The 24,240-nt window shown below is 50.9% G+C and overlaps 1 protein-coding gene across 8 annotated transcripts in view; it reads right to left on the bottom strand.

The window, feature by feature from the left end:
* The window catches only part of RGL2 (ral guanine nucleotide dissociation stimulator like 2), a 64,228-nt gene that overhangs the window by 8,164 nt on the left and 31,824 nt on the right, over window positions 1-24,240 (bottom strand). For 4 of the 8 annotated variants that reach the window (XM_075580943.1, XM_075580939.1, XM_075580945.1 and 1 more), the window contains 6 exons: window positions 11,331-11,405; window positions 10,396-10,428; window positions 9,757-9,878; window positions 4,151-4,243; window positions 1,072-1,168; window positions 290-589 (listed from right to left, as the gene is read on the bottom strand). In XM_075580943.1, coding sequence (XP_075437058.1) covers window positions 290-589; window positions 1,072-1,168; window positions 4,151-4,243; window positions 9,757-9,878; window positions 10,396-10,428; window positions 11,331-11,405 — 720 coding nt within the window. The remainder of the gene's footprint in view (window positions 1-289; window positions 590-1,071; window positions 1,169-4,150; window positions 4,244-9,756; window positions 9,879-10,395; window positions 10,429-11,330; window positions 11,406-24,240) is intronic. The other 4 variants (XM_075580940.1, XM_075580942.1, XM_075580941.1 and 1 more) reach the window with 4 other exon arrangements.

The raw sequence follows: 24,240 nt of genomic DNA on the forward strand, positions 1-24,240 counted from the left end.
ACAGACTGTGTCACGTGTTGTACAGACCTGTGTCGCGTGTTGTACAGATCCGTGTCGCGTGTTGTACAGACCTGTGTCGCGTGTTGTACAGATCCGTGTCGCGTGTTGTACAGACCTGTGTCGCGTGTTGTACAGACAGTGTCGCGTGTTGTGCTCACCAGTGTCGCGTGTTGTACAGACCTGTGTCGCGTGTTGTACAGACCTGTGTCGCGTGTTGTACAGACCTGTGTCGCGTGTTGTACAGACAGTGTCGCGTGTTGTACAGATCTGTTTCGCGTGTTGTGCTCACCAGTACGCTCTTGTAAACGCTGTTTCCCCCGGCGGGCTCCACTCGTGCTCGGATAATGCGATGCTCTGCAGCAGAGCCTTGTGGAATAGCGTGATGCTCTGCAGTGGAACCAGGGCCATCGCGATGCTCTGCAGATGAGCCAGGGCCGTCGCGATGCTCTGCAGCGGAGAGTATGGCGCTGCCACAGGAGGCGGAGCGTCTGTGTGTGAGTCCCGCGGCAGGCGGGGGCAGAAACCCCCTGTGAGCTTGTACGGGAGACCCCTGGGTGTCCAGTGCAGGGACCGAGGGGCTTTTCTGCTGCTGGGGGGAGGTTAGAGGTCACCCTCGGGGACAGAATGGGGTCACATGGGTCAGTGGTCACATGGGGTAGAAGGAGGCTGTCGGTCACACATAAAGTTGAGAGGAGGGTAAGAGGTCACACCAAGCAGGAAGGGTCAGGGGTCACACCAAGCGGGGAGGGTCAGGGGTCACATCAAGCGGGGAGGGTCAGGGGTCACACCAAGTGGGAAGGGTCAGGGGTCACACCAAGCGGGGAGGGTCAGGGGTCACATCAAGCGGGGAGGGTCAGGAGTTACATCAAGCAGGGAGGGTCAGGGGTCACATCAAGCGAGGAGGGTCAGTGGTCACATCAAGTGGGGAGGGTCAGGGGTCACATCAAGCAGGGAGGGTCAGGGGTCACACCAAGCGGGAAGGGTCAGGGGTCACATCAAGCGAGGAGGGTCAGGGGTCACATCAAGCGCGGAGGGTCAGGGGTCACATCAAGCAGGGAGGGGTGTCATTACCTGGCTCAGATTGGGGGTCTGCAGCCGGTCCTGTGGTGTGTTCCAGGGCACCAGGTGCATGCTGGGACCAAAGGGGGCGGCGATGGAAGCCAGGAGACTGCAGGGGTTAGAGGTCAGAGGTCAGAGTGAGCATGACGTGTGTGTGTGTGTGTGTGTGTGTGTGTGTGTGTGTACATGGCATATTACACCGTGTCATGATTTATTTAACAAAAATAAAGCCAAAATGGAGGAGCTATGTGTGAAAAACTAAGTACACCCTTACTGCTTCCATAGGAATTAAGATGCTAAGTAACAGACAGGTGCTGCTAATCAAATGCCCCTGATTAATTGATCACCAGCAAGTGTGACCACCTCTATAAAATCCGAAGTTTTAGCAGTTTGCTGGTCTGGAGCACTCAGGTGTGTGTTAACACAATGCCAAGGAGGAAAGACTTCAGCAATGATCTTAGAGATGCAATTGGAACCTTGCAGTCATTGAGTCGACCATGAACTCCTCTGTATACCAAAGTATTCTAGAGTCGAATGTGACGCCATCTGTCCGACAGCTAAAGCTTGGCCAAAATTGGGTCATGCAACAGGACAATGATCCTAAGCACACCAGCAAATCTACAACAGTATGGCTGAAAAAGAAAAGAATCAAGGTGTTGCAATGGCCCAGTCAAAGTCCAGACCTCAACCCGATTGAAAGGCTGTGGCTGGACCTTAAGAGAGCTGTGCACAAACAAATGCCCACAAATCTCAATGAACTGAAGCAACGTTGTAAAGAAGAGTGGGCCAAAATTCCTCCACAACGATGTGAGAGACTGATAAAGTCATACAGAAAACGATTACTTCAAGTTATTGCTGCTAAAGGTGGTTCTACAAGCTATTGAATCATAAGGTGTACTTAGTTTTTCACACAAATGTATATATCTGAGTGTGTAAAGAACAATCAGTGCTACAGTGACCAGTTATCCACAGTGTAAAACATAAAGCACTATATATTAAAACTGTGTATAATAAAACAATAAATATATAATAGGAGGATGTGCTAGCAGTGACTCTGCTTTCCCTACTCAGTGCTGCCAATTAGGTCTTCGACCCCGCAGGTGCTGAGAGAATTTGTACGATGGAGATGGGGTATCCCTAACCCCTGATGAAGTCTCACAGAGACGAAACGCGTAGGGTTTATTTGCCTACCTATTTCCAAGACAAGCTACCTTGCTGTATAGATCGCATTCACATACTGTAGTTGGTGCTAATAGATTTAACAGCTTGTAGCGACTAGGACTCACTGGCTGTAGCATAGCATTAGCCTGCAAAATGGCCGGCATTACGCTGGCGTCATCATCAGCTGAAACAGCGCGAGAATTGGATCCACAGACTGAAACAGCTGATCGGTAAACATTCCAGCAAAGAGGCAGAGATGCCAGGACCCCAGGAGGTTATGACACCAAGACCCCAGGACGTTAGGACACCAGGACGCCGGGAGGCCAGGACACCAGAGCGCCGGGAGGCCAGGACACCAGGAGGCCAGTACGTTAAGACACCAGGACCCCAGGACGTTAGGACACCAGGACGTTAGGACGCCAGGGTGCCGGGAGGCCAGGACGTTAAGACGTTAAGACACCAGGACGCCAGGATGTTAGGACACAAGGAGGCCAAGACGCCAGACGCCAGTACTTTAGGACACAGGACGTTAGGACGCCGGGACACCAGGATACCAGGACGTTAGGACACCAAGAGGCCAGGATGCCAGACACCAGTTCTTTAGGACACCAGGACGTTAGGGCGCCGGGAGGCCAGGACGTTAGAATGCCAGGACACCAGGACGCCGGATGCCAGTACTTTAGGACGCCAGGAGGGCAGGATGCCAGGACACCAGGACCCTGGGACGTTAAGACACAAGGACGCCAGGACATCAAGAGGCCAGGACGCCGGACACCAGTTCTTTAGGACACCAGTGCGTTAGGACGCCAGGAGACCAGGACGACAGATCCCGGGACGTTAGAACACCAAGAGGTCAGGACGCCGGATGCCAGAACTTTAGGATGCTAGGATGCTGGGAGGCCAGGACGCCGGACCCTGGGACGTCAGGACAGCAGAGCTAGCGGTCGTATTACACAACTGGGCTTGTAACCAGACGTGTGAGTGTTATCTGCTACATTGGAAGTAGCCCTCCACTTGTTGCGCTGTATATTATATCTGACGGTATTTCTCCATACTGGCTTCTCTTCATTATTTCCAGGATCATCCAGACCTGTAGTTTCTCCACTTTCCAATTGTCCCATCCTCAAGGAGACCACCTACAGAGACCCACCTACACAGACCCACCTACACAGACCCACCTACACAGACCCACCTACACAGACCCACCTACACAGACCCACCTACACAGACCCACCTACACAGACCCACCTACACAGACCCACCTACACAGACCCACCTACACAGACCCACCTACACAGACCCACCTACAGAGACCCACCTACACAGACCCACCTACACAGACCCACCTACACAGACCCACCTACACAGACCACCTACACAGACCCACCTACAGAGACCACCTACACAGACCACCTATAGATACCACCTACAGAGTCCACCTACAGAGACCACCTAAAGAGACCACCTACAGAGACCACCTAAAGAGACCACCTACAGAGACCACCTACAGAACGTTCTTCTTATTTTGTGTCTGATGTTATTTACTAATATCCACTGTAGGTTTTGGTGTTAAAACCAAAACACTGGGTTTTTTTGTTTGCCTTCCTCTGGATCAATAAGTATAGATATAGGATAAAGTATCTGTTGTCTAAATTTAGCATAGGTTGAACTTGATGGACGTACGTCTTTTTTCAACCTCATCTAATATGTAACTGTGTAACGTGCCAGCATCTTAAGGTAGAATTTCCTATCACGTTACTCCTGTTCTCTGCGCATCCAATAATCTTACATGTACACACACACACACACACACACACACACACACACACACACACACACACACACACGTCGTGCTTTGGATAGATGTATGTAGGTACTATGAATGTATCTCTGTATACTTGTGCATACAGTGCAGTATATATATACTCACCCAGTACAGTGTGTAATGATCACTTTAGGTCTCGCCGCGGTCGGAGGGGTCACAGTGTCCTGTCCTGGCTCAATGTCACATGACATCCGGTAACTACAACATATGAGTGACGTGTATAGTGTGTGTGTGCATGTGTATATATATATATATATATATATATATACACACACACACACACACACACACACACACACACACACACACACAGAGATACATACACTATATATATATATATATATATATATATATATATATATATATATATATATATATATATAAACCATGCGATACCGTTTGAAGCACGAGATCAGGAGACAGCACTCTGGTAAGTTTGATCACAAGTTTTTGTATTGAAAAAGACACATACACCGACGTTTCGGTCCCCCAGTGGGACCTTTCTCACTGGGGGACCGAAACGTCGGTGTAGACGGACGCTCACAGAGGTACACAATTGGAGACTTTTGTAAGGTGAAATTATAACAAGGCTTTATTGTGCCTTTTCCTTAACATCAGGAAACCATCCAAACACGGGGGAAACAAAGCTTCTATTCACTTGGGAGTATTTCTAGTGAAATACTATGCAATTCACAACTCCCTTAGATAAGCATGTCTCCCAGCCCCAAACACATAGCATAAAATGAACAGATATAAAAAGTCTTGTTAATAAAAGTCTTATCTGTTAGCTGGCTGATGTAGGGGAAGCTTCTCTGCTCTCCTGGAACCACACCTGTGTGTGCACAGAAAATGTCAGCATCCAGGTTTAGAAGTCTTAGTTGTCAGCTCCAGAGATCTGTGTTCTCTTGGTCAGTCTCTCCTGGGAGACTCAAGAACCTCTGCTCTGTCTCCAAAGTTCAGCTCACACGTGAGCTAAGGAGTCTCTCTTCCTGTCTCAAAAGACAGGCTTTTTCTAAGCCATCTAATCAGGCAGGTGGTGTTAGTTAATTGCCTACCAGCAGTTAACCACCACACTGCTGGATTAGAGGCACATTTGTGAACAGGGATAAGTCCCCTGTTACATACCTCCCCTGTTTGTGGGAAGCTCGGGATTACCACGGCCAAAGCCCATCCTTCCACTCTCATTCAAGATCTTTGTGACTTGAATGAGAGTAGATGGAGGAAGAGAACCCTCTGTCCCGCTGGGATTGGAGCCCTTTCTCCAGTTTATTTTTGTCTCCTCCCGAAGGTGCTTGAGATCAGCACTCCTCAGTCGCTCGAGGAGGACTTTTTCCAAAGTAAAGTCTTTTTACAGAGTGCGCAATCATGAGATTTCCGTTGCGTCGGGCACTCCTCTTTTTGTAGACAAACTGTATGGCAACAGTTGTAGAGCAGTTAGGACTAGCCCGTAGAGTTTTCCGCTTTTGAAGCGGTCTTTCTGCACCTCCTCCACACCACGGAGACGCTAGTTCAGCTTCTTTGGGACTGAGTTGCACCTCCACCTCCTTTTCCAGAGAACGTCCTATTTTTTTAGCTTCCTCAGCTAAGGATTCTTCTGGCTTTGATTATGCACTCCTACCTCTGTTTGTTGCCTGTTGGGCAGCTGTAGGTTTTGCTAGTGCTTTCTTAGGTGGCTCAAACTTCGTAATCTTGTTTTGAAGGTGCGTGGAGTCCCCAACTCTCACTGTACCCTTGTCCTCACGGGCATTAGTTACTGTGGGAAACCGGTGCTTGGGCAGAGCCAATACCTTTTTCCGTATTGGAGGAATCTGTAAGTTACTGGTCTGCAGAGTCTCAACCTGTTTGAGTGAATCTTGCAAGTCTCTTCTCAGGGAATTTATCTGCGCACTTTGCTTTCTCTGAGTCTGTATCAGTGTCTCCTTCATATTCTGGAGCTCTGTAATTTTTGTCGTTAAGGTTGCTGCTGCGTCTGTTTTCTCCTTGGTGTACTGACTCAAGGGAATGGAACAGTCTCTCTGTCTCTCCAGCTCTTGCTCCAGTTTCTGAGCCTTCTCACGCTCCCTCTCATACAGAGTCACCTGGTATCGAAGCTCCGCCTCCAATGATGCTCTGAAGACATGCAGCGTGGCCTTTAGCTCCTCATACTGCTCTGTGGGGACGTACTGGGTATTCAGACATTCCTGCAGCCCTTGTTCCTCTTTAGCAGCCTGCAGCTTTTCTTCCTGCAGCGTTTGCTGCTTCTCCTCAGCATACTGGAAGTGTGTATGCAGACCTTGCAGTTGGTTCTGCAGTCGGTGCTCTGCTTCAAACTTTTCCTTGACTTCGTCTGTCAACTGAAAATTTTCTTCTTTCAGTTTTAAGTTTTCTCTTCTTAATCTTGAATTTTCTCCTTTTTCAGTCTCTGTATTATTCTGGGCCTCTTTGCAGTCCTCCTTCCATTTACGCACATCGGCTTTGAGAATGACAGTCTCCTGGCGTGAGACTTCCTTCTCTAGGTTGAGGGTCTGAAGCTCCTTCTGAGAGACTTGGAGATCTGTATTAAGATGTACTGTAGGATAGTTTTCCTTGAAATGTCCAGCTCCTCAGTGAGACTGTGTAGTTCCTTTCTGGAAACTTCCAGGTCTGTGCGGCAGCTGTTGGTCTCATGATGTGAGGCATCCAGTGCTCTGCGGAGTGTCTGAACCTCTTTCTGAGATACATCCACCTCTATCCGGACACTGTTGACCTCCTGTTGTGAGGCATCTATGTGAGGCATTCAGCTCTATGCGAAGAGTGTGAACCTCTTGCTGGAAGACTGTCATCTGCTTCAGTGCCTCCTCATACTTCCGCTTTAGCGTAGCCACCATTTTATCAGATTGGCTCTGCTTTTCATCCATGGCGGAAATAGTAGCATTTGCAGTATCTAGCTCAGTCTTGAGATCGTCCAATTCTGTCCTGGCTATAGAGTAAATTGTGAGCACATCTTTTTGTAGCCTCACGTTATTTTTCTGTAGCTCTGTGTAACCATCTTCCTTTTGTTTCAATTGTTCACGGAGCATATCACAGTCATGCCTGGCATTTTTCAGGGCATCTTAAGGGCTGGTCAAGGGATCGTCACTCACTGGTTCCGGCTCCACTTCCCTGGGATGGTTGGTTGAGGGTTCCTCACTGTTGGCACCGGACAGACACTTCTTTGGGGTACACGACTTCTGCCTTGGGCCCTCTGGATATTCGGTTAACCGCGGGACGAATTCTCCATTTTCTCTAGGCTGCAGGGCAACTCGGTCCCCCTTTTCCTCCACAGGATCTGCGGACTTGTCTGTTCCTTCCACGGTAAGTGAAGAACCGCTTTTCTTTTTCTTTTTCCGCTTTTTTGTTTTGGATGACTCCGTCCCATCCGGAATACAGGGGTCTCCTTCTTTATTTGATACTTTAGCAGCTTTATTATATACGCCAGGCTTTTCTTGCAGTTGCTTTAGCTGACAGAAATATTCGGTGATCCACTGCTCCCGCTCTTTCTCTTGTCGACCATATTCGTCATCATAGAGGGCGGTCTTTTCTGTTCGTGCCGAGTTCAGGCACCCCCACCATTCTTGGGGTGTTTTGTGGATGTGACTCGGTTCGGGTTCCCCGTAAGAGATGTCTTCCTCTTTATTGGACTGGAAGGGCCACTCTTCCGTGGGGTAGGGTTCATTACAGGAACGCTGCATCTTGTCCTCCATTTTTAGGCTATCAGGTGTAATTTTCTTCCTGACCTCAGGAGGCGCTATTGCAGCTGTTGCCTCTGTATTTGCTAGAACCCCCAATTGTGGTAGTCCTACAGATGGGCATATTTCGCTTTTAGAGGTCGTAGCTCTCACAGGCATCTCTGTAGACTTTTATTTCTTGGGTAAGTTCCACAATATCAGCAGTGCTGTGCAGTTGCTAGGTAAAACGTCTATTTGCTTTACACCATTTACTTGCTAGGTATAATCTCTCATTAGGTATGCTGAATGTGTAGTTGCTAGGTAAAAACTTCCGTTTGCTTTACACCATTTACTTGCTAGGTGCAATCCCTCCACTTCAGCAACAGAATTTGGTTTTCTGCTTGAGTTCAGTAATTTTCAGTCTCATCTTTGGGTATTATGGCATTCACACTTCACTCTTTGGGTGTCTGTTTTGCTCCCAAGATATATAGGCAGACTTTTTTTTACTTGCAGAAAAAAAAACATTCTTTGCAGTGGAATATTTATTTCACTCCCGGCAGGATGACTCAACACTCAGCAATTGGCTTTGGAAATACCTTTTACACAGTTCAGCAATCCCCTTTTCCCCTGTAGGGCAATTTTACACTCAGCATTTGTTTGCTAAAAAATTCCCCTGCTTCAGCACAGTCTTACTTCAATTTTCACACTTTTCTGCATATACTCCATTCACAGCTGGTAATCCTATGCGGTGTGGCAACCTTTATTTGCAAAATCAGTACCGCTCGTGCGTCACCATCTGTATTCACTGCTTCAGCGAAACTTTTGAAAACAACAAACACCTATCCCTTTTTAAGGGCTGACTCACTTCTTGAACCCTGACTATGGCTGGAAGGCAAAACCCCTATTTCAATGACCATATTACACTTTGTGATAGGCAAATAAGGTTTAGCTGCTTCAGCAGTCTCTCTCCTCTTGGGATTGGGGAAAAGAGTCCATCTGTGGTTTTATAGGTTTCAGTGCAGTGGTGTGTATCACTTTAACTCTGGTGTCTGCTGCCTGAGAGTATTTTTTTTTTTTTTTAAGTTGCTCAGACTGTTTGTAGGCAAAAAGCATAAAAAAAAATTTCACAGAAAAAATCTCCGGTCCTTTCTAACTTCAAAGACGACCTCTCGTCCCACTTCGGACACCATATGTAGATGGACGCTCACAGAGGTACACAATTGTAGACTTTTGTAAGGTGAAATTCTAACAAGGCTTTATTGTGCCTTTTCCTTAACATCAGGAAACCATCCAAACACGGGGGAAACAAAGCTTCTATTCACTTGGGAGTAATTCTAGTGAAATACTATGCAATTCACAACTCCCTTAGATAAGCAGGTCTCCCAGCCCCAAACACATAGCATGAAATGAACAGATATAAAAAGTCTTGTTAATAAAAGTCTTATCTGTTAGCTGGCTGCTGTAGGGGAAGCTTCTCTGCTCTCCTGGAACCGCACCCGTGTGTGCACAGAAAATGTCAGCATCCAGGTTTAGAAGTCTTATTTGTCAGCTCCAGAGATCTGTGTTCTCTTTTTCAGTCTCTCCTGGGAGACTCAAGAACCTCTGCTCTGTCTCCAAAGTTCAGCTCACACGTGAGCTAAGGAGTCTCTCTTCCTGTCTCAAAAGACAGGCTTTTTCTAAGCCATCTAATCAGGCAGGTGGTGTTAGTTAATTGCCTACCAGCAGTTAACCACCACACTGCTGGATTAGAGGCACATTTGTGAACAGTTCCCTGTTACAGTCGGTTTATGTGTCTTTTTCAATACAAAAACTTTTGGTCAAACTTACCAGAGTGCTGTCTCCTGATCTCGTGCTTCAAACGGTATGGTTTATTATTGCTTTATGGGACAAGCACCCAATTTTTTCTACTTGCAAGTGAAGTGCCGGCTGCTTCTGTGGATTATATATATATATACACACGGATACAAAACTGTATATACACACATATACAAACCTGTATATACACACATATATACACACACACGCATGCAGGGGGCGGGACCTCACCTGTCAGTCTCGCTGATTGGCTTAAGTCCCTGGAACCAGCTGACAAACTGCGGGTTGGAACTCAGCCGATAACCCAGACAGACCGACTGCAGGAGACGGATCTGAGACAGAGACTCAAACTCCTGCACAGGAGAGAGGAGATATATATATATATATACATATATACAGTGGTCGACAAATCACCAAAAAATCTACTCGCCGAACAAAGAAATCTACTCGCCACCTTGTACCAAACGTGTGCTGCTTGGGCCAATACTAGCTCGCCACGATGTTAAATCCACTCGCCCGGGGAGAGCAAATGTATAGGTTTGTCGAACACTGCATATATATATATACACACATATATAACCCAGACAGACCGACTGCAGGAGACGGATCTGAGACAGAGACTCAAACTCCTGCACAGGAGAGAGGGAGAAGAGTGTGTAAGAGAGACACGCACAGCCGTACGCACACACACACACACACACACATACAAGCACATTCACATGTCTTAGGCAGGTCTGCACCCCTGCTTTTCACCATTATCACCCAGCATACAGCGCTTCCACTGCAGCAAGGGATTCTGGGAAATACATGCAAATGAGCACGCAGTGCCACTTTTTATCTCAAGACCACAACACACACACACACACTCACCTTCCGTCGCTTCTCAAAGTTGAGGTGACCGTTCTGAAGAAATAAAAGGTTTATTAGTGCAGAGATCTATGTGGAGAGATGTACAGGTATGGGGACCCATAGGTGCACAAATCCACAAGTGCATGAATCTATAGGTGACTATGTACATGAGTCCAATGCTCTATAAGTGAAGAGATCTAGATGAGCATGAATGCATAGGGTGTATGTCCATGAGCGGGAGTCTAGAGGTGTAAAATTGTACGTGTTGGAACCTAAAGGTGGAGAGTAGTACATGGGTTGGAATCTATAGGTGGAGAATAGTACATGGGTTGGAATCTATAGGTGGAAAGATGTAAATGGATTGGAATCTACCGGCGGAGATATCTACATGTGCAGCAGTATATGGAGTGAGGCACTTACATGATTTGGAATCTCTAGGCGGAGAGATTTACACGTGCAGGAATCTTTATATAGAGATGTGTGGAAATCTATAGGTGGATAGATGTACACGAGCAGGGATCTATAGTTGGAGAGATGTATATGTGCAGGAATCTATAGGTGGGGAGATGCACATGAGCGGAGATCTATAGATGGAGAAATGTGCAGGAATCTATAGAGGAAGATATGTTCATCAACGGGGATCTATAGGTGGAGAGATGCAGGTGAGTGTGGGTCTATAGATGGGGAGATTTACATGCACTGGGGTCTATAGGTGGGGGATGTACATGAGTGAGGATGTTCATGAGCAGGGAGCAGGGGTCTATGGGTGTAGATATGTAGATGTCATGAATCTATAGGTGGAAGGATGTACGTGAGCATCTTTCGGTAAGTAAAGGTAAATGTGCCTGACATGGAGCTGTGTGTGTGTCTATATATATATGTGTGTCTGTGTATACGTGTCTATATATACAGTATATATACAAACACAGTATATACATATATAATGATTATCTCACCTCTAGCTGATCTCTGATGGCTGAATCCAGCATGACGAGGTCAGTGAGGAAAACCCCCAGGTACGGGACCACACCCTGTGTGAGACAGAGTGAGTGTGAGAGAGAGTGAGTGTGAGAGTGAGTGTGAGAGCGAGTAAGTGCGAGAGCGTGTGAGAGAGGAAAACCCCCAGGTACGGGACCACACCCTGTGTGACAGAGTGAGTGTGAGAGAGAGTGAGTGTGAGAGAGTGAGTGTGAGAGTGAGTAAGTGCAAGAGAGTGTGAGAGAGGAAACCCCCCAGGTACGGGACCACCCCCTGTGTGAGAGAGAGTGAGTGTGAGAGAGTGAGTGTGAGAGCGAGTAAGTGCGAGAGAGTGTGAGAGAGGAAAACCCCCAGGTACGGGACCACCCCCTGTGTGAGACAGAGTGAGTGTGAGAGAGAGTGAGTGTGAGAGAGAGTGAGTGTGAGAGAGAGTGAGTGTGAGAGAGTGAGTGTGAGAGCGAGAAAGTGAGAGAGAGTGTGAGAGAGGAAAACCCCCAGGTACGGGACCACCCCCTGTGTGACAGAGTGAGTGTGAGAGAGTGAGTGTGAGAGCGAGTAAGTGCGAGAGAGTGTGAGAGAGGAAAACCCCCAGGTACGGGACCACACCCTGTGTGAGAGAGTGCGTGAGAGAGAGAGTGAGTGTGAGAGAGTGAGTGTGAGAGAGCAAAAACCCCAGGTACGGGACCACCCCCTATGTGAGAGAGAGTGATTGTGAGAGAGAGTGAGTGTGAGAGAGTGAGTGTGAGCGAGTAAGTGCGAGAGAGTGTGAGAGGAAAACCCCCAGGTACGTGACCACCCCCTGTGTGAGAGTGAGTGTGAGAGAGTGAGTGTGAGAGTGAGTAAGTGTGAGAGAGTGAGTGTGAGAGTGAGTAAGTGCGAGAGAGGAAAACCACCAAGTACGGGACCACCCCCTGTGTGAGACAGAGTGAGTGTGAGAGAGAGTGAGTGTGTGAGAGAGTGAATGTGAGAGCGAGTAAGTGCAAGAGAGTGTGAGAGAGAGGAAAACCCCCAGGTATGGGACCACCCCCTGTGTGAGACAGAGTGAGTGTGAGAGAGAGTGAGTGTGAGAGAGTGAGTGTGAGAGCGAGTAAATGCGAGAGAGTGTGAGAGAGGAAAACCCCCAGGTATGGGACCACCACCTGTGTGAGAGAGAGTGAGTGTGAGAGAGTGAGTGTGAGAGCGAGTAAGTGTGAGAGAGTGAGTGTGAGAGCGAGTAAGTGCGAGAGAGGAAAACCCCCAAGTACGGGACACCCCCTGTGTGACAGAGTGAGTGTGAGAGAGAGTGAGTGTGAGAGAGTGAGTGTGAGAGCTAGTAAGTGCGAGAGAGTGTGAGAGAGAGGAAAACCCCCAGGTACGGGACCACACCCTGTGTGAGAGAGGGAGTGAGTGTGTGAGAGAGTGAGTGTGAGAGCGAGTAAGTGCAAGAGAGTGTGAGAGAGAGGAAAACCCCCAGGTACGGGACCACCCCCTGTGTGAGAGAGTGAGTGTGTGAGAGAGTGAGTGTGAGAGCGAGTAAGTGCAAGAGAGTGTGAGAGAGAGGAAAACCCCCAAGTACAAATGAGGGGGACAGAGTGTGAGAGAGTGAGGGGGAGAGAGAGTGAGGGGGTGAGAGAGTGTGAGAGAGTGAGGGTGAGAGAGTGTGAGGGGGAGAGAGAGTGAGGGGGAAAGAGATTGTGAGAGAGAGTGTAAGAGAGAGAGTGTGAGAGAGTGAGGGGGAGATTGTGAGAGAGAGGAAAACAACCATGTATGGGACCACCCCCTGTGAGGGGTAGAGAAAGAGTGTGACTGAGTGTGAGAGAGAGTGTGAGAGTGTGAGAGTGTGAGAGAGAGGAAAACTCCCAGGTATGGGACAACCCCCTGTGTGAGTAAGGGGGAGAGAGAGGTGACAGGGAGAGAGAGGAACACCCTCAGGTATGGGACTACCCCCTGTGTGAGTGAGGGGGAGAGTGTGAGAGAGAGAGAGTGTGTGAGAGAGAGAGAGTGTGTGTGAGAGAGAGAGTGTTTGAGAGAGAGAGAGTGTGTGAGAGAGAGAGTGTGTGAGAGACAGAGAGTGTGTGAGAGAGAGAGTGTGTGAGAGAGAGAGTGTGTGAGAGAGAGAGTGTGTGAGAGAGAGAGAGTGTGTGTGTGTGTGAGAGAGAGAGCATGAGAGAGAGAGCGTGAGAGAGAGAGCGTGAGAGAGAGAGCGTGAGAGAGAGAGCGTGTGAGAGAGCGCGTGTGAGAGAGAGAGCGTGTGAGAGAGAGAGCGCATGAGAGAGAGAGCGTGTGAGAGAGAGAGTGCATGAGAGAGAGAGCGTGTGAGAGAGCGTGTGAGAGAGAGAGAGTGAGAGAGTGAGAGAGAGAGAGAGAGAGGAAAACGCCCATGTAATGGACTACCCCCTGTGATAGATAGGAGAGAGTGAGGGTGGAGAGGAGAGAGAGTGAGGGGAGAGGAGAGAGAGTGAGGGGGAGAGGAGAGGGAGGGAGAGAGTGAGGGGGGGTGAAGGAGAGTGAGGGGGAGAGAGTGCGAGAGGGAGGAAAACACCAAGGTATGTTACTACCCCTTGTTATAGAGAGGGGGAGAGACAGGGGAGGAGTCATGGAGAGGGGGGGAGAGACAGGGGAGGAGTCATGGAGAGGGGGGGAGAGACAGGGGAGGAGACATGGAGAGGCGGGAAGAGACAGGGAAGGAGTCATGGAGAGGGGGGAGAGACAGGGGAGGAGTCATGGAGGGGGGGGAGAGAAAGGGGAGGAGTCATGGAGGGGGGGAGAGACAGGGGAGGAGTCATGGAGTGAGGGAGAGAGACAGAGGAGGAGTCATGGAGAGGGGGGAGACAGGGGAGGAGTCATGGAGAGGGGGGAGAGACAGGGGAGGAGTCATGGAGAGGGGGGGAGAGAGACAGGGGAGGAGTCATGGAGAGGGGGGAGAGACAGGGGAGGAGTCATGGAGGGGGGAGGGAAAGGGATAGAGAGAACGTGAGAGAGATGAGAGATAAAGGGGTGTGAGAGAGAGGGGGAGAGTAATAATGAGGGAGCAAGAAAGGGAGAGACAGATAAAGAGGGGGAAGGAGAGTAACACGGTGAGAGGGAGGGGTGAGTAACACGGTGAGAGGGAGGGGTGAGTAACACGTGAGAGGGAGGGGTGAGTAGCACGGTGAGAGGGAGGGGTGAGTAGCACGGTGAGAGGGAGGGGTGAGTGACACGGTGAGAGGGAGGGGTGAGTAACACGGTGAGAGGGAGGGGTGAGTGACACGGTGAGAGGGAGGGGTGAGTAACACGGTGAGAGGGAGGGGTGAGTAACACGGTGAGAGGGAGGGGTGAGTAACACGGTGAGAGGGAGGGGTGAGTAACACGGTGAGAGGGAGGGGTGAGGAACACGGTGAGAGGGAGGGGTGAGTAACACGGTGAGAGGAAGGGGTGAGTAACACGGTGAGAGGGAGGGGTGAGTAACACGGTGAGAGGGAGGGGTGAGTATCACGGTGAGAGGGAGGGGTGAGTGACACGGTGAGAGGGAGGGGTGAGTGACACGGTGAGAGGGAGGGGTGAGTAACACGGTGAGAGGGAGGAGTGAGTAACACGGTGAGAGGGAGGGGTGAGTAACACGGTGAGAGGGAGGGGTGAGTAACACGGTGAGAGGGAGGAGTGAGTAACACGGTGAGAGGGAGGGGTGAGTAGCACGGTGAGAGGGAGGGGTGAGTAACACGGTGAGAGGGAGGGGTGAGTATCACGGTGAGAGGGAGGGGTGAGTAACATGGTGAGAGGGAGGGGTGAGTAACACGGTGAGAGGGAGGGGTGAGTAACACGGTGAGAGGGAGGGGTGAGTAACACGGTGAGAGGGAGGGGTGAGTATCACGGTGAGAGGGAGGAGTGAGGAACACGGTGAGAGGGAGGGGTGAGGAACACGGTGAGAGGGAGGGGTGAGTAACACAGTGAGAGGGAGGGGTGAGTAACACAGTGAGAGGGGGGGGTGAGTAACACGGTGAGAGGGAGGGGTGAGTAACACGGTGAGAGGGAGGGGTGAGTAACACGGTGAGAGAGAGGAGTGAGTAACACGGTGAGAGGGAGGGGTGAGTAACACGGTGAGAGGGAGGGGTGAGTAACACGGTGAGAGGGAGGGGTGAAGTATCACGGTGAAAGGGAGGGGTGAGTAACACGGTGAGAGGGAGGGGTGAGGAACACGGTGAGAGGGAGGGGTGAGGAACACGGTGAGAGGGAGGGGTGAGTAACATGGTGAGAGGGAGGGGTGAGTAACATGGTGAGAGGGAGGGGTGAGTAACACGGTGAGAGGGAGGGGTGAGTAACACGGTGAGAGGGAGGGGTGATTAACACGGTGAGAGGGAAGGGTGAGTAACACGGTGAGAGGGAGGAGTGAATAACACGGTGAGAGGGAGGGGTGAGTAACACGGTGAGAGGGAGGCGTGAGTAACACGGTGAGAGGGAGGGGTGAGTAACACGGTGAGAGGGAGGGGTGAGTAACACGGTGAGAGGGAGGGGTGAGTAACACGGTGAGAGGGAGGGGTGAGTAACACGGTGAGAGGGAGGGGTGAGTAACACGGTGAGAGGGAGGGGTGAGTAACACGGTGAGAGGCAGGGGTGAGTAACACGGTGAGAGGGAGGGGTGAGTAACACGGTGAGAGGGAGGGGTGAGTAACACGGTGAGAGGGAGGGGTGAGTAACACGGTGAGAGGGAGGGGTGAGTAGCGCGGTGAGAGGGAGGGGTGAGTAACACGGTGTGGCAGGACGGCCTGTAGCCGAGGTCAGGGAACAGTCCACACGTGTAGTTTCAGGATAAATGAAAATGTTCAGTGGCTTTATTTCTCCACAGCAACATAACATGCGGGTACACTGTCCCTTTAAGCAAATAAATCCTGCTCCACGTTGGGAGAAAACTGACTAACACAGCAGTCCTAGCTAGCAGGCTGGCTGGGTAAACCATACCCAAACCGTAAGAGTCTTTTTAAGCAGTCATGCAAACAAATGAAAGAAATCTTACTTTGGCTGCAGTAAGTAGTGTGCTGTATCCTTCTGGCTAGCAGCACATCTATCCATGTGCTCTCATCTCAGACAGCCAGCTACTGCTGGTAACAAGATCCTTATCTACCTTGCTGGCTCTCAGGTGTCAGCTTACATCCTGATTAGCTAGCTTCCACCTGAGTTAACCCTTATGAGTGCTGGATGAAGCACTCAGACATATGTCTCCCAGGCATAACTGATAGGGGTTGACTTCACCCTGTCACATACCTCCCCTGTTTGTGTGTGGCTAGTGTCCCACACGGCTGAAGCCCGACCCTCCACTCCTTCTCTTGACAAAAAATCAGCATTTCCATGGTCTTTGCCAGGTCTATGTTGAATATCAAAAGAGAAGGGTTGGAGGGCCATATACCACCTTGTCAACCTTGGATTTGTGTCCTTAATGGTGTTTAACCACTTCAAGGGCGCATGGTCAGTGACCAGGGTGAAGTGTACTCCGGCGACATAATGTCTCAAGGCCTCAATTGCCCATTTTACAGCGAGGCACTCATTCTCAATAACGGAATACCTCACTTCCCTTGGGAACAGCTTCCGGCTGATGAACAGTATGGGGTGTTCAACACCATCAAATTGCTGAGACAGCACTGCTCCCAGTCCTACCTCTGAGGCATCCGTCTGGATGATGAAGGGCTCTTTAAAATCTGGGCTCCGAAGAGCGGGGCCCTCTGACAGGCACTTTTTTAGCATGTCAAAGGCGTCTTGGCACTCCCAAGACCATTTAACTTGGGTTGGGGCACTCTTTTTTGTCAGATCTGTTAGGGGTGCAGATATTTCTGAAAAATTGGGGATAAACCGCCGGTAATACCCTGCTAACCCCAAAAGGGAGCGGACCTGTGTCTTTGTCTGTGGGGTGGGGACTTCCTTTATGGCGGCCACCTTGCTAGCTAGTGGCCTTACTATCCCTCCCCCAACGGCATAGCCCAAGTACTTTGTAGTGGATTTACCCAGGGCACATTTTTTTGGATTTGCAGTGAGCCCTGCTTCTCTTAAGGACGTTAGGACTGCCCTTAACCTTTTTATATGAGACTGCCAGTGTCTGCTATAGATGACAATGTCATCCAAGTAGGCCGCGGCATATGCCCTATGGGGTCGTAGTACCTTGTCCATTAACCTTTGGAACGTGGCTGGAGCCCCATGTAACCCAAATGGCATAGTGACGAATTGGTATAACCCGAGAGGGGTGGCGAAGGCAGTTTTGCATTTGGATTCTTCCACTAGAGGTATCTGCCAATATCCTTTCGTGAGATCTAGGGTAGAGATATACTCTGCTTTCCCAAGCGAGTCAAGCAATTCATCCACCCTAGGCATTGGATATGCATCAAATCTGGATACAGCATTTACCTTTCGCAGATCCACGCAAAACCTCACCTTCCCATCTGGTTTAGGGACCAACACGATAGGGCTACACCATTCGCTGTGGGACTCCTCGATCACGCCCAATTCCAACATGTCTATTATCTCCCTCTCTACCAGGTCTTTTCGGCCCTCTGGCAATCTATAGGGATGGGACCGTACTTTTACGCCAGGTTCTGTCTCAATCCTACGGGACACTAAATTAGTCTGCCCTGGCAGCTCCGAAAAAACATCTGGGAACTGGTCACATAATTCTAGTAGGTCTGACCTTTGTTCCGTTGTTAACTGCCCTCCCATGAGAACCTGATGGTCATTGTACGTACTACCCTTTGGAAGCTGCGGACCCAAATCCATCTCTCCTTCCCGAGGGTGGATGAACAGTGATCTCATGGTTTTCCAGGGTTTCAGGAGGTTCACGTGGTAGATTTGTTTACCTTTCCTGGACCCTGGTTGAGAGATCTCATAGTTCACCTCCCCAGTGCGGCGGAGAACTTGGAAAGGACCCTGCCACTTCGCAAGGAGTTTACTCTCTGATGTCGGTAGTAGTAGCATCACTTGGTCCCCAGGTTGGAAGACCCTCAAGCGAGCATTTGGGTTATACTGCCTTTCTTGACGTTCTTGAGCAGATTTGAGGTTTTCCTTCGCACACCGACCTATCATGTCTAGGCGGTTTCTAAGGTCTATGACATACTGAAGGGTATTCTTGGAGGGGGAGGGCTCCTCCTCCCAGGATTCCTTCAGTAGGTCGAGAATACCCCGAGGTTGGCGTCCATATAGGAGCTCAAACGGGGAGAAGCCTGTAGATGATTAGGGAACTTCTCGTACCGCAAACAACAGGAAAGGGAGAAGTTCATCCGAAGCTTGCTTTTCAGTGTCCACAAACTTCCTAAGCATGGTTTTTAAAGTACGGTTAAACCTCTCTACCAATCCATCAGTCTGAGGATGGTAGACTGAGGTCCGGACGGATTTTACCTCCAATAACTTTAGGACATCCTGCATTAACTTTGCCATGAAATTTGTTCCCTGGTCAGTTAACATTACTTGGGGAAGTCCTACCCTAGAGAACAGTTCTAACAGCCTGTGAGCAACCTGTTTAGCAGTGGCTGATCTCAGAGGGAAGGCCTCAGGATATCTGGTGGCATAATCTACCACAACGAGTATAAATTTATGTCCCTTCGCAGAGGGTTCTAAAGGTCCGACCAGATCTACCCCAATTCTCTCGAATGGGACGGCTACCAAGGGCAGAGGAACCAAGGGAGCCGGCTTCTCTCCTTTTTGGCTAGTTAACTGGCATTCAGGACATGTCTCACATAGTTTCATGATGTCACCATGTATGCCTGGCCAGTAAAACCGGGACGAGATGCGGTCCGTGGTTTTATCTCTGCCCAAATGACCACCCCATGGGAGAGTATGGGCTAGGGTGAACACCGTTTTAATCAACCCTTTAGGGACTAGCATCTGTCGAATGACCTCCCCTGTTTGTGTAACCTTATTCACACGATATAGAATGTCATTCAACAGTTCAAAATGTGGAAACACTTTTACACCCTGTTCATCCATTATCTTGTTGTTGACCTGTACCACCTTCTCATATTGTCTAGCCAGACCTGGGTCCTCCCTCTGCCTCTGACGGAAGTCAGGAAGATCCAGGTCTGGCAAAATTCCCGTATCTATCTGTTCCCCACCCTGGTCATCCCCGGCCATGACCTGCAGTCCTTTGGGCTGACTAATGTTACCAAGAGTCCCAGCCTTTCTTAACCAGTCCTCTTTTTCCGCACGTCTCTGTTTACGTGTCTTTAGGACATGGTGTCTACGGGGAAAAATCTCTGGGGAAAAAGGGAACAAGTCTCCGGGCTTCTCCGGTACCAGAGAAGTAGGCTCCGTAGGAGTAGGGGCCAACAATGTTTCGAGGTAGGGCCAGTCTCGGCCAAGTAGAACAGGAGCAGGTAGCCAGGGAGCAACTCCCACTAGTAGGCTAGCCTCTTGATCCTGGATACGCAGTAGAACGTTCACCGTCGGGTATCTCTTTGTATCCCCATGGATACACTCGATATTCCAAGGAGAGTCATAAGATAGTCTATTGCTTGGAATTAGGCCCTCTAGGATCAGGGTTTTTCCAGAGCCCGAGTCCAGCGTGGCGTTTACTTTTGTCCCCTCCAGAGATGCTGGGACAAACCACGGATTGTGGTCCCCTCGGAGACAAGCTGTGGCAGTGGTTCTGCCATATGAGCAGTCCATCTCATCTCCTGAATCCGCAACCTCGGTCGTCAGCGGAAGCTCTCGACGGGGCTCGGCGTTTGGACCTCTCTGCTGTTGGATGGGATCCTCCCTTCTGGTTGGTGGGGTTATCCTCTCCACCGGGTGGGTGACATTAGTCCAGGTTCTCGGGGAATACTGTGGGTGGCGGCCTCCCTTGAGTGATCCAGTGGCCTCGGACCCAGGACGGGCGTCTCTGCGGGAGTTTGTACCAGGAACCCTCCGAGATGGGAAAGGGTCTTCCGATCGGGTTGACTGGATCTCCCGAGCTGGCGGGTTGTAGACCCCTCAATTGTCTGCTCTCCTGCCTCTAGTATCACCGGAAGCAACTGGTGTTTGCACCGGCCATTCCCAGCTATCCTGTTGGGTGTCGTCGCCCAGGAAGTTTTCCACCAAGCGGACCGCTGCATCCAGGGAAAATGCAGCGTGTCTTTTTACCCAGGAGCGGGAGGAGGGGGGCAGTATCTGTATGAACTGCTCAAGCACAAACTGTTCAAGGATCTCTGCCTTGTCATGTTTTTCTGGTTGTATCCACCTGGTACATAAGTCTACTAAGCGGTGGGCTACGACCCGGGGTCTGTCTCTGTTTGTTTATTTGACTGTCCGGAACCGCTGTCGGTAGGTCTCTGGAGTGAGGCCAAGGCGATCCAGAATAGCAGCCTTTAATTGCTGATAGTCCATGGCCTCGTCTGCTGGAAGAGCCTGGTAGGCTGCCTGAGCTTTCCCTATGAGGAGTGGAGCCAGAGTCGTTACCCAGCGATCAACTGTCCAGCCGTGGGCCGTGGCTACCCTTTCAAAAGTGAGGAGAAATGCCTCTGGGTCTTCGTTTGGCTTCATTTTATGCAGCATCACCGGTGGATTATTTGGAATCCCTGGTCTGCCTGGGGCTGGGCCTTCGGCCAGCAATTGGAGTAGCTTTTCCTCTCGCTGGGCCTGTTGCTCATCTTGCTGGGCTTGTCGCTCAGCTTGTTTCTCTGCTAGCTGGAGCTGTTGCTCAAGGAACTGAGAAAAAATTGTCTCCATTTTTTTCCCCCCGTCTGTGTGTGTGTGTGGCCCTTCAGATACAGGGCCCGTCCAACTCCCACTTCTGACACCACCTGTGGCAGGACGGCCTGTAGCCGAGGTCAGGGAACAGTCCACACGTGTAGTTTCAGGATAAATGAAAACGTTCAGTGTCTTTATTTCTCTACAGCAACATAACATGCGGGTACACTGTCCCTTTAAGCAAATAAATCCTGCTCCACGTTGGGAGAAAACTGACTAACACAGCAGTCCTAGCTAGCAGGCTGGCTGGCTAAACCATACCCAAACCGTAAAAGTCTTTTTAAGCAGTCATGCAAACAAATGAAAGAAATCTTACTTTGGCTGCAGTAAGTAGTGTGCTGTATCCTTTTGGCTAGCAGCACATCTATCCATGTGCTCTCATCTCAGACAGCCAGCTACTGCTGGTAACAAGATTCTTATCTACCTTGCTGGCTCTCAGGTGTCAGCTTACATCCTGATTAGCTAGCTTCCACCTGAGTTAACCCTTATGAGTGCTGGATGAAGCACTCAGACATATGTTTCCCAGGCATAACTGATAGGGGTTGACTTCACCCTGTCACACACGGTGAGAGGGAGGGGTGAGTAACACGGTGAGAGGGAGGGGTGAGTAACATGGTGAGAGGGAGGGGTGAGTAACACGGTGAGAGGGAGGGGTGAGTAACACGGTGAGAGGGAGGGGTGAGTAACACGGTGAGAGGGAGGGGTGAGTAACACGGTGAGAGGGAGGGGTGAGTAACACGGTGAGAGGGAGGGGTGAGTAACACGGTGAGAGGGAGGGGTGAGTAACACGGTGAGAGGGAGGGGTGAGTATCACGGTGAGAGGGTGGGGTGAGTAACACGGTGAGAGGGAGGGGTGAGTAACACGGTGAGAGGGAGGGGTGAGTAACACGGTGAGAGGGAGGGGTGAGTAACACGGTGAGAGGGAGGGGTGAGTAACACGGTGAGAGGGAGGGGTGAGTAACACGGTGAGAGGGAGGGGTGAGTAACACGGTGAGAGGGAGGGGTGAGTAACACGGTGAGAGGGAGGGGTGAGTAACACGGTGAGAGGGAGGGGTGAGTAACACGGTGAGAGGGAGGGGTGAGTAACACGGTGAGAGGGAGGGGTGAGTAACACGGTGAGAGGGAGGGGTGAGTAACACAGTGAGAGGGAGGGGTGAGTAACACGGTGAGAGGGAGGGGTGAGTAACACGGTGAGAGGGAGGGGTGAGTAACACAGTGAGAGGGAGGGGTGAGTAACACGGTGAGAGGGAGGGGTGAGTAACACGGTGAGAGGGAGGGGTGAGTAACACGGTGAGAGGGAGGGGTGAGTAACACGGTGAGAGGGAGGGGTGAGTAACACGGTGAGAGGGAGGGGTGAGTAACACGGTGAGAGGGAGGGGTGAGTAACACGGTGAGAGGGAGGGGTGAGTAACACGGTGAGAGGGAGGGGTGAGTAACACGGTGAGAGGGAGGGGTGAGTAGCACGGTGAGAGGGAGGGGTGAGTAACACGTGAGAGGGAGGGGTGAGTAACACGGTGAGAGGGAGGGGTGAGTAACACGGTGAGAGGGAGGGGTGAGTAACACGGTGAGAGGGAGGGGTGAGTAACACAGTGAGAGGGAGGGGTGAGTAACACGGCGAGAGGGAGGGGTGAGTAACACGGTGAGAGGGAGGGGTGAGTAACACGGTGAGAGGGAGGGGTGAGTAGCACGGTGAGAGGGAGGGGTGAGTATCACGGCGAGAGGGAGGGGTGAGTAACACGGTGAGAGGGAGGGGTGAGTAACACGGTGAGAGGGAGGGGTGAGTAACACGGTGAGAGGGGGGGTGAGTAACACGGTGAGAGGGAGAGGTGAGTATCACGGTGAGAGGGAGGGGTGAGTAACACGGTGAGAGGGAAGGGTGAGTAACACGGTGAGAGGGAAGGGTGAGTAACACGGTGAGAGGGAGGGGTGAGTAACACGGTGAGAGGGAGGGGTGAGTAAAACGGTGAGAGGGAGGGGTGAGTAACACGGTGAGAGGGAGGGGTGAGTAACACAGTGAGATCGAGGGGTGAGTAACACGGTGAAAGGGAGGGGTGAGTAACACGGTGAGAGGGAGGGGTGAGTAACACGGTGAGAGGGAGGGATGAGTAACACGGTGAGAGGGAGGGGTGAGTAACACGGCGAGAGGGAGGGATGAGTAACACGGTGAGAGGGAGGGGTGAGTAACACGGCGAGAGGGAGGGGTGAGTAACACGGTGAGAGGGAGGGGTGAGTAACACGGTGAGAGGGAGGGGTGAGTAACACGGTGAGAGGGAGGGGTGAGTATCACGGCGAGAGGGAGGGGTGAGTAATACGGTGAGAGGGAGGGGTGAGTAACATGGTGAGAGGGAGGGGTGAGTAACACGGTGAGAGGGGGGGTGAGTAACACGGTGAGAAGGAGAGGTGAGTATCACGGTGAGAGGGAGGGGTGAGTAACACGGTGAGAGGGAAGGGTGAGTAACACGGTAAGGGAGAGACAGATAAGAGACAGGGAGGGGTGAGTAAGGGGTGAGTAACATGGTGAGAGGGAGGGGTGAGTAACACGGTGAGAGGGAGGGGTGAGTAACACGGTGAGAGGGAGGGGTGAGTAACACGGTGAGAGGGAGGGGTGAATAATACGGTGAGAGGGAGGGGTGAGTAACACGGTGAGAGGGAGGGGTGAGTAACACGGTGAGAGGGAGAGATGAGTAACACGTGAGAGGGAGGGGTGAGTATCACGGTGAGAGGGTGGGGTGAGTAACACGGTGAGAGTGAGGGGTGAGTATCACGGTGAGGGAGGGGTGAGTATCACGGTGAGAGGGAGGGGTGAGTAACACGGTAAGGGAGAGACAGATAAAGAGAGAGGGAGGGGTGAGTAACACTGTGAGAGGGAGGGGTGAATAATGCGGTGAGAGGGAGGGGTGAGTAACGCGATGAGAGGGAGGGGTGAGTAACACGGTGAGAGGGAGGGGTGAGTAACACGGTGAGAGGGAGGGGTGAGTAACACGGTGAGAGGGAGGGGTGAGTAACACGGTGAGAGGGAGGGGTGAGTAACATGGTGAAAGGGAGGAGTGAGTAACACGGTGAGAGGGAGGGGTGAGTAACACGGTGAGAGGGAGGGGTGAGTAACACGGTGAGAGGGAGGGGTGAGTAACACGGTGAGAGGGAGGGGTGAGTAACACGGCGAGAGGGAGGGGTGAGTAACACGGTGAGAGGGAGGGGTGAGTAACACGGTGAGAGGGAGGGGTGAGT

Source organism: Ascaphus truei, assembly GCF_040206685.1.
Source record: "Ascaphus truei isolate aAscTru1 chromosome 20 unlocalized genomic scaffold, aAscTru1.hap1 SUPER_20_unloc_3, whole genome shotgun sequence".
Classification (NCBI taxonomy): Eukaryota; Metazoa; Chordata; class Amphibia; order Anura; family Ascaphidae; genus Ascaphus; species Ascaphus truei.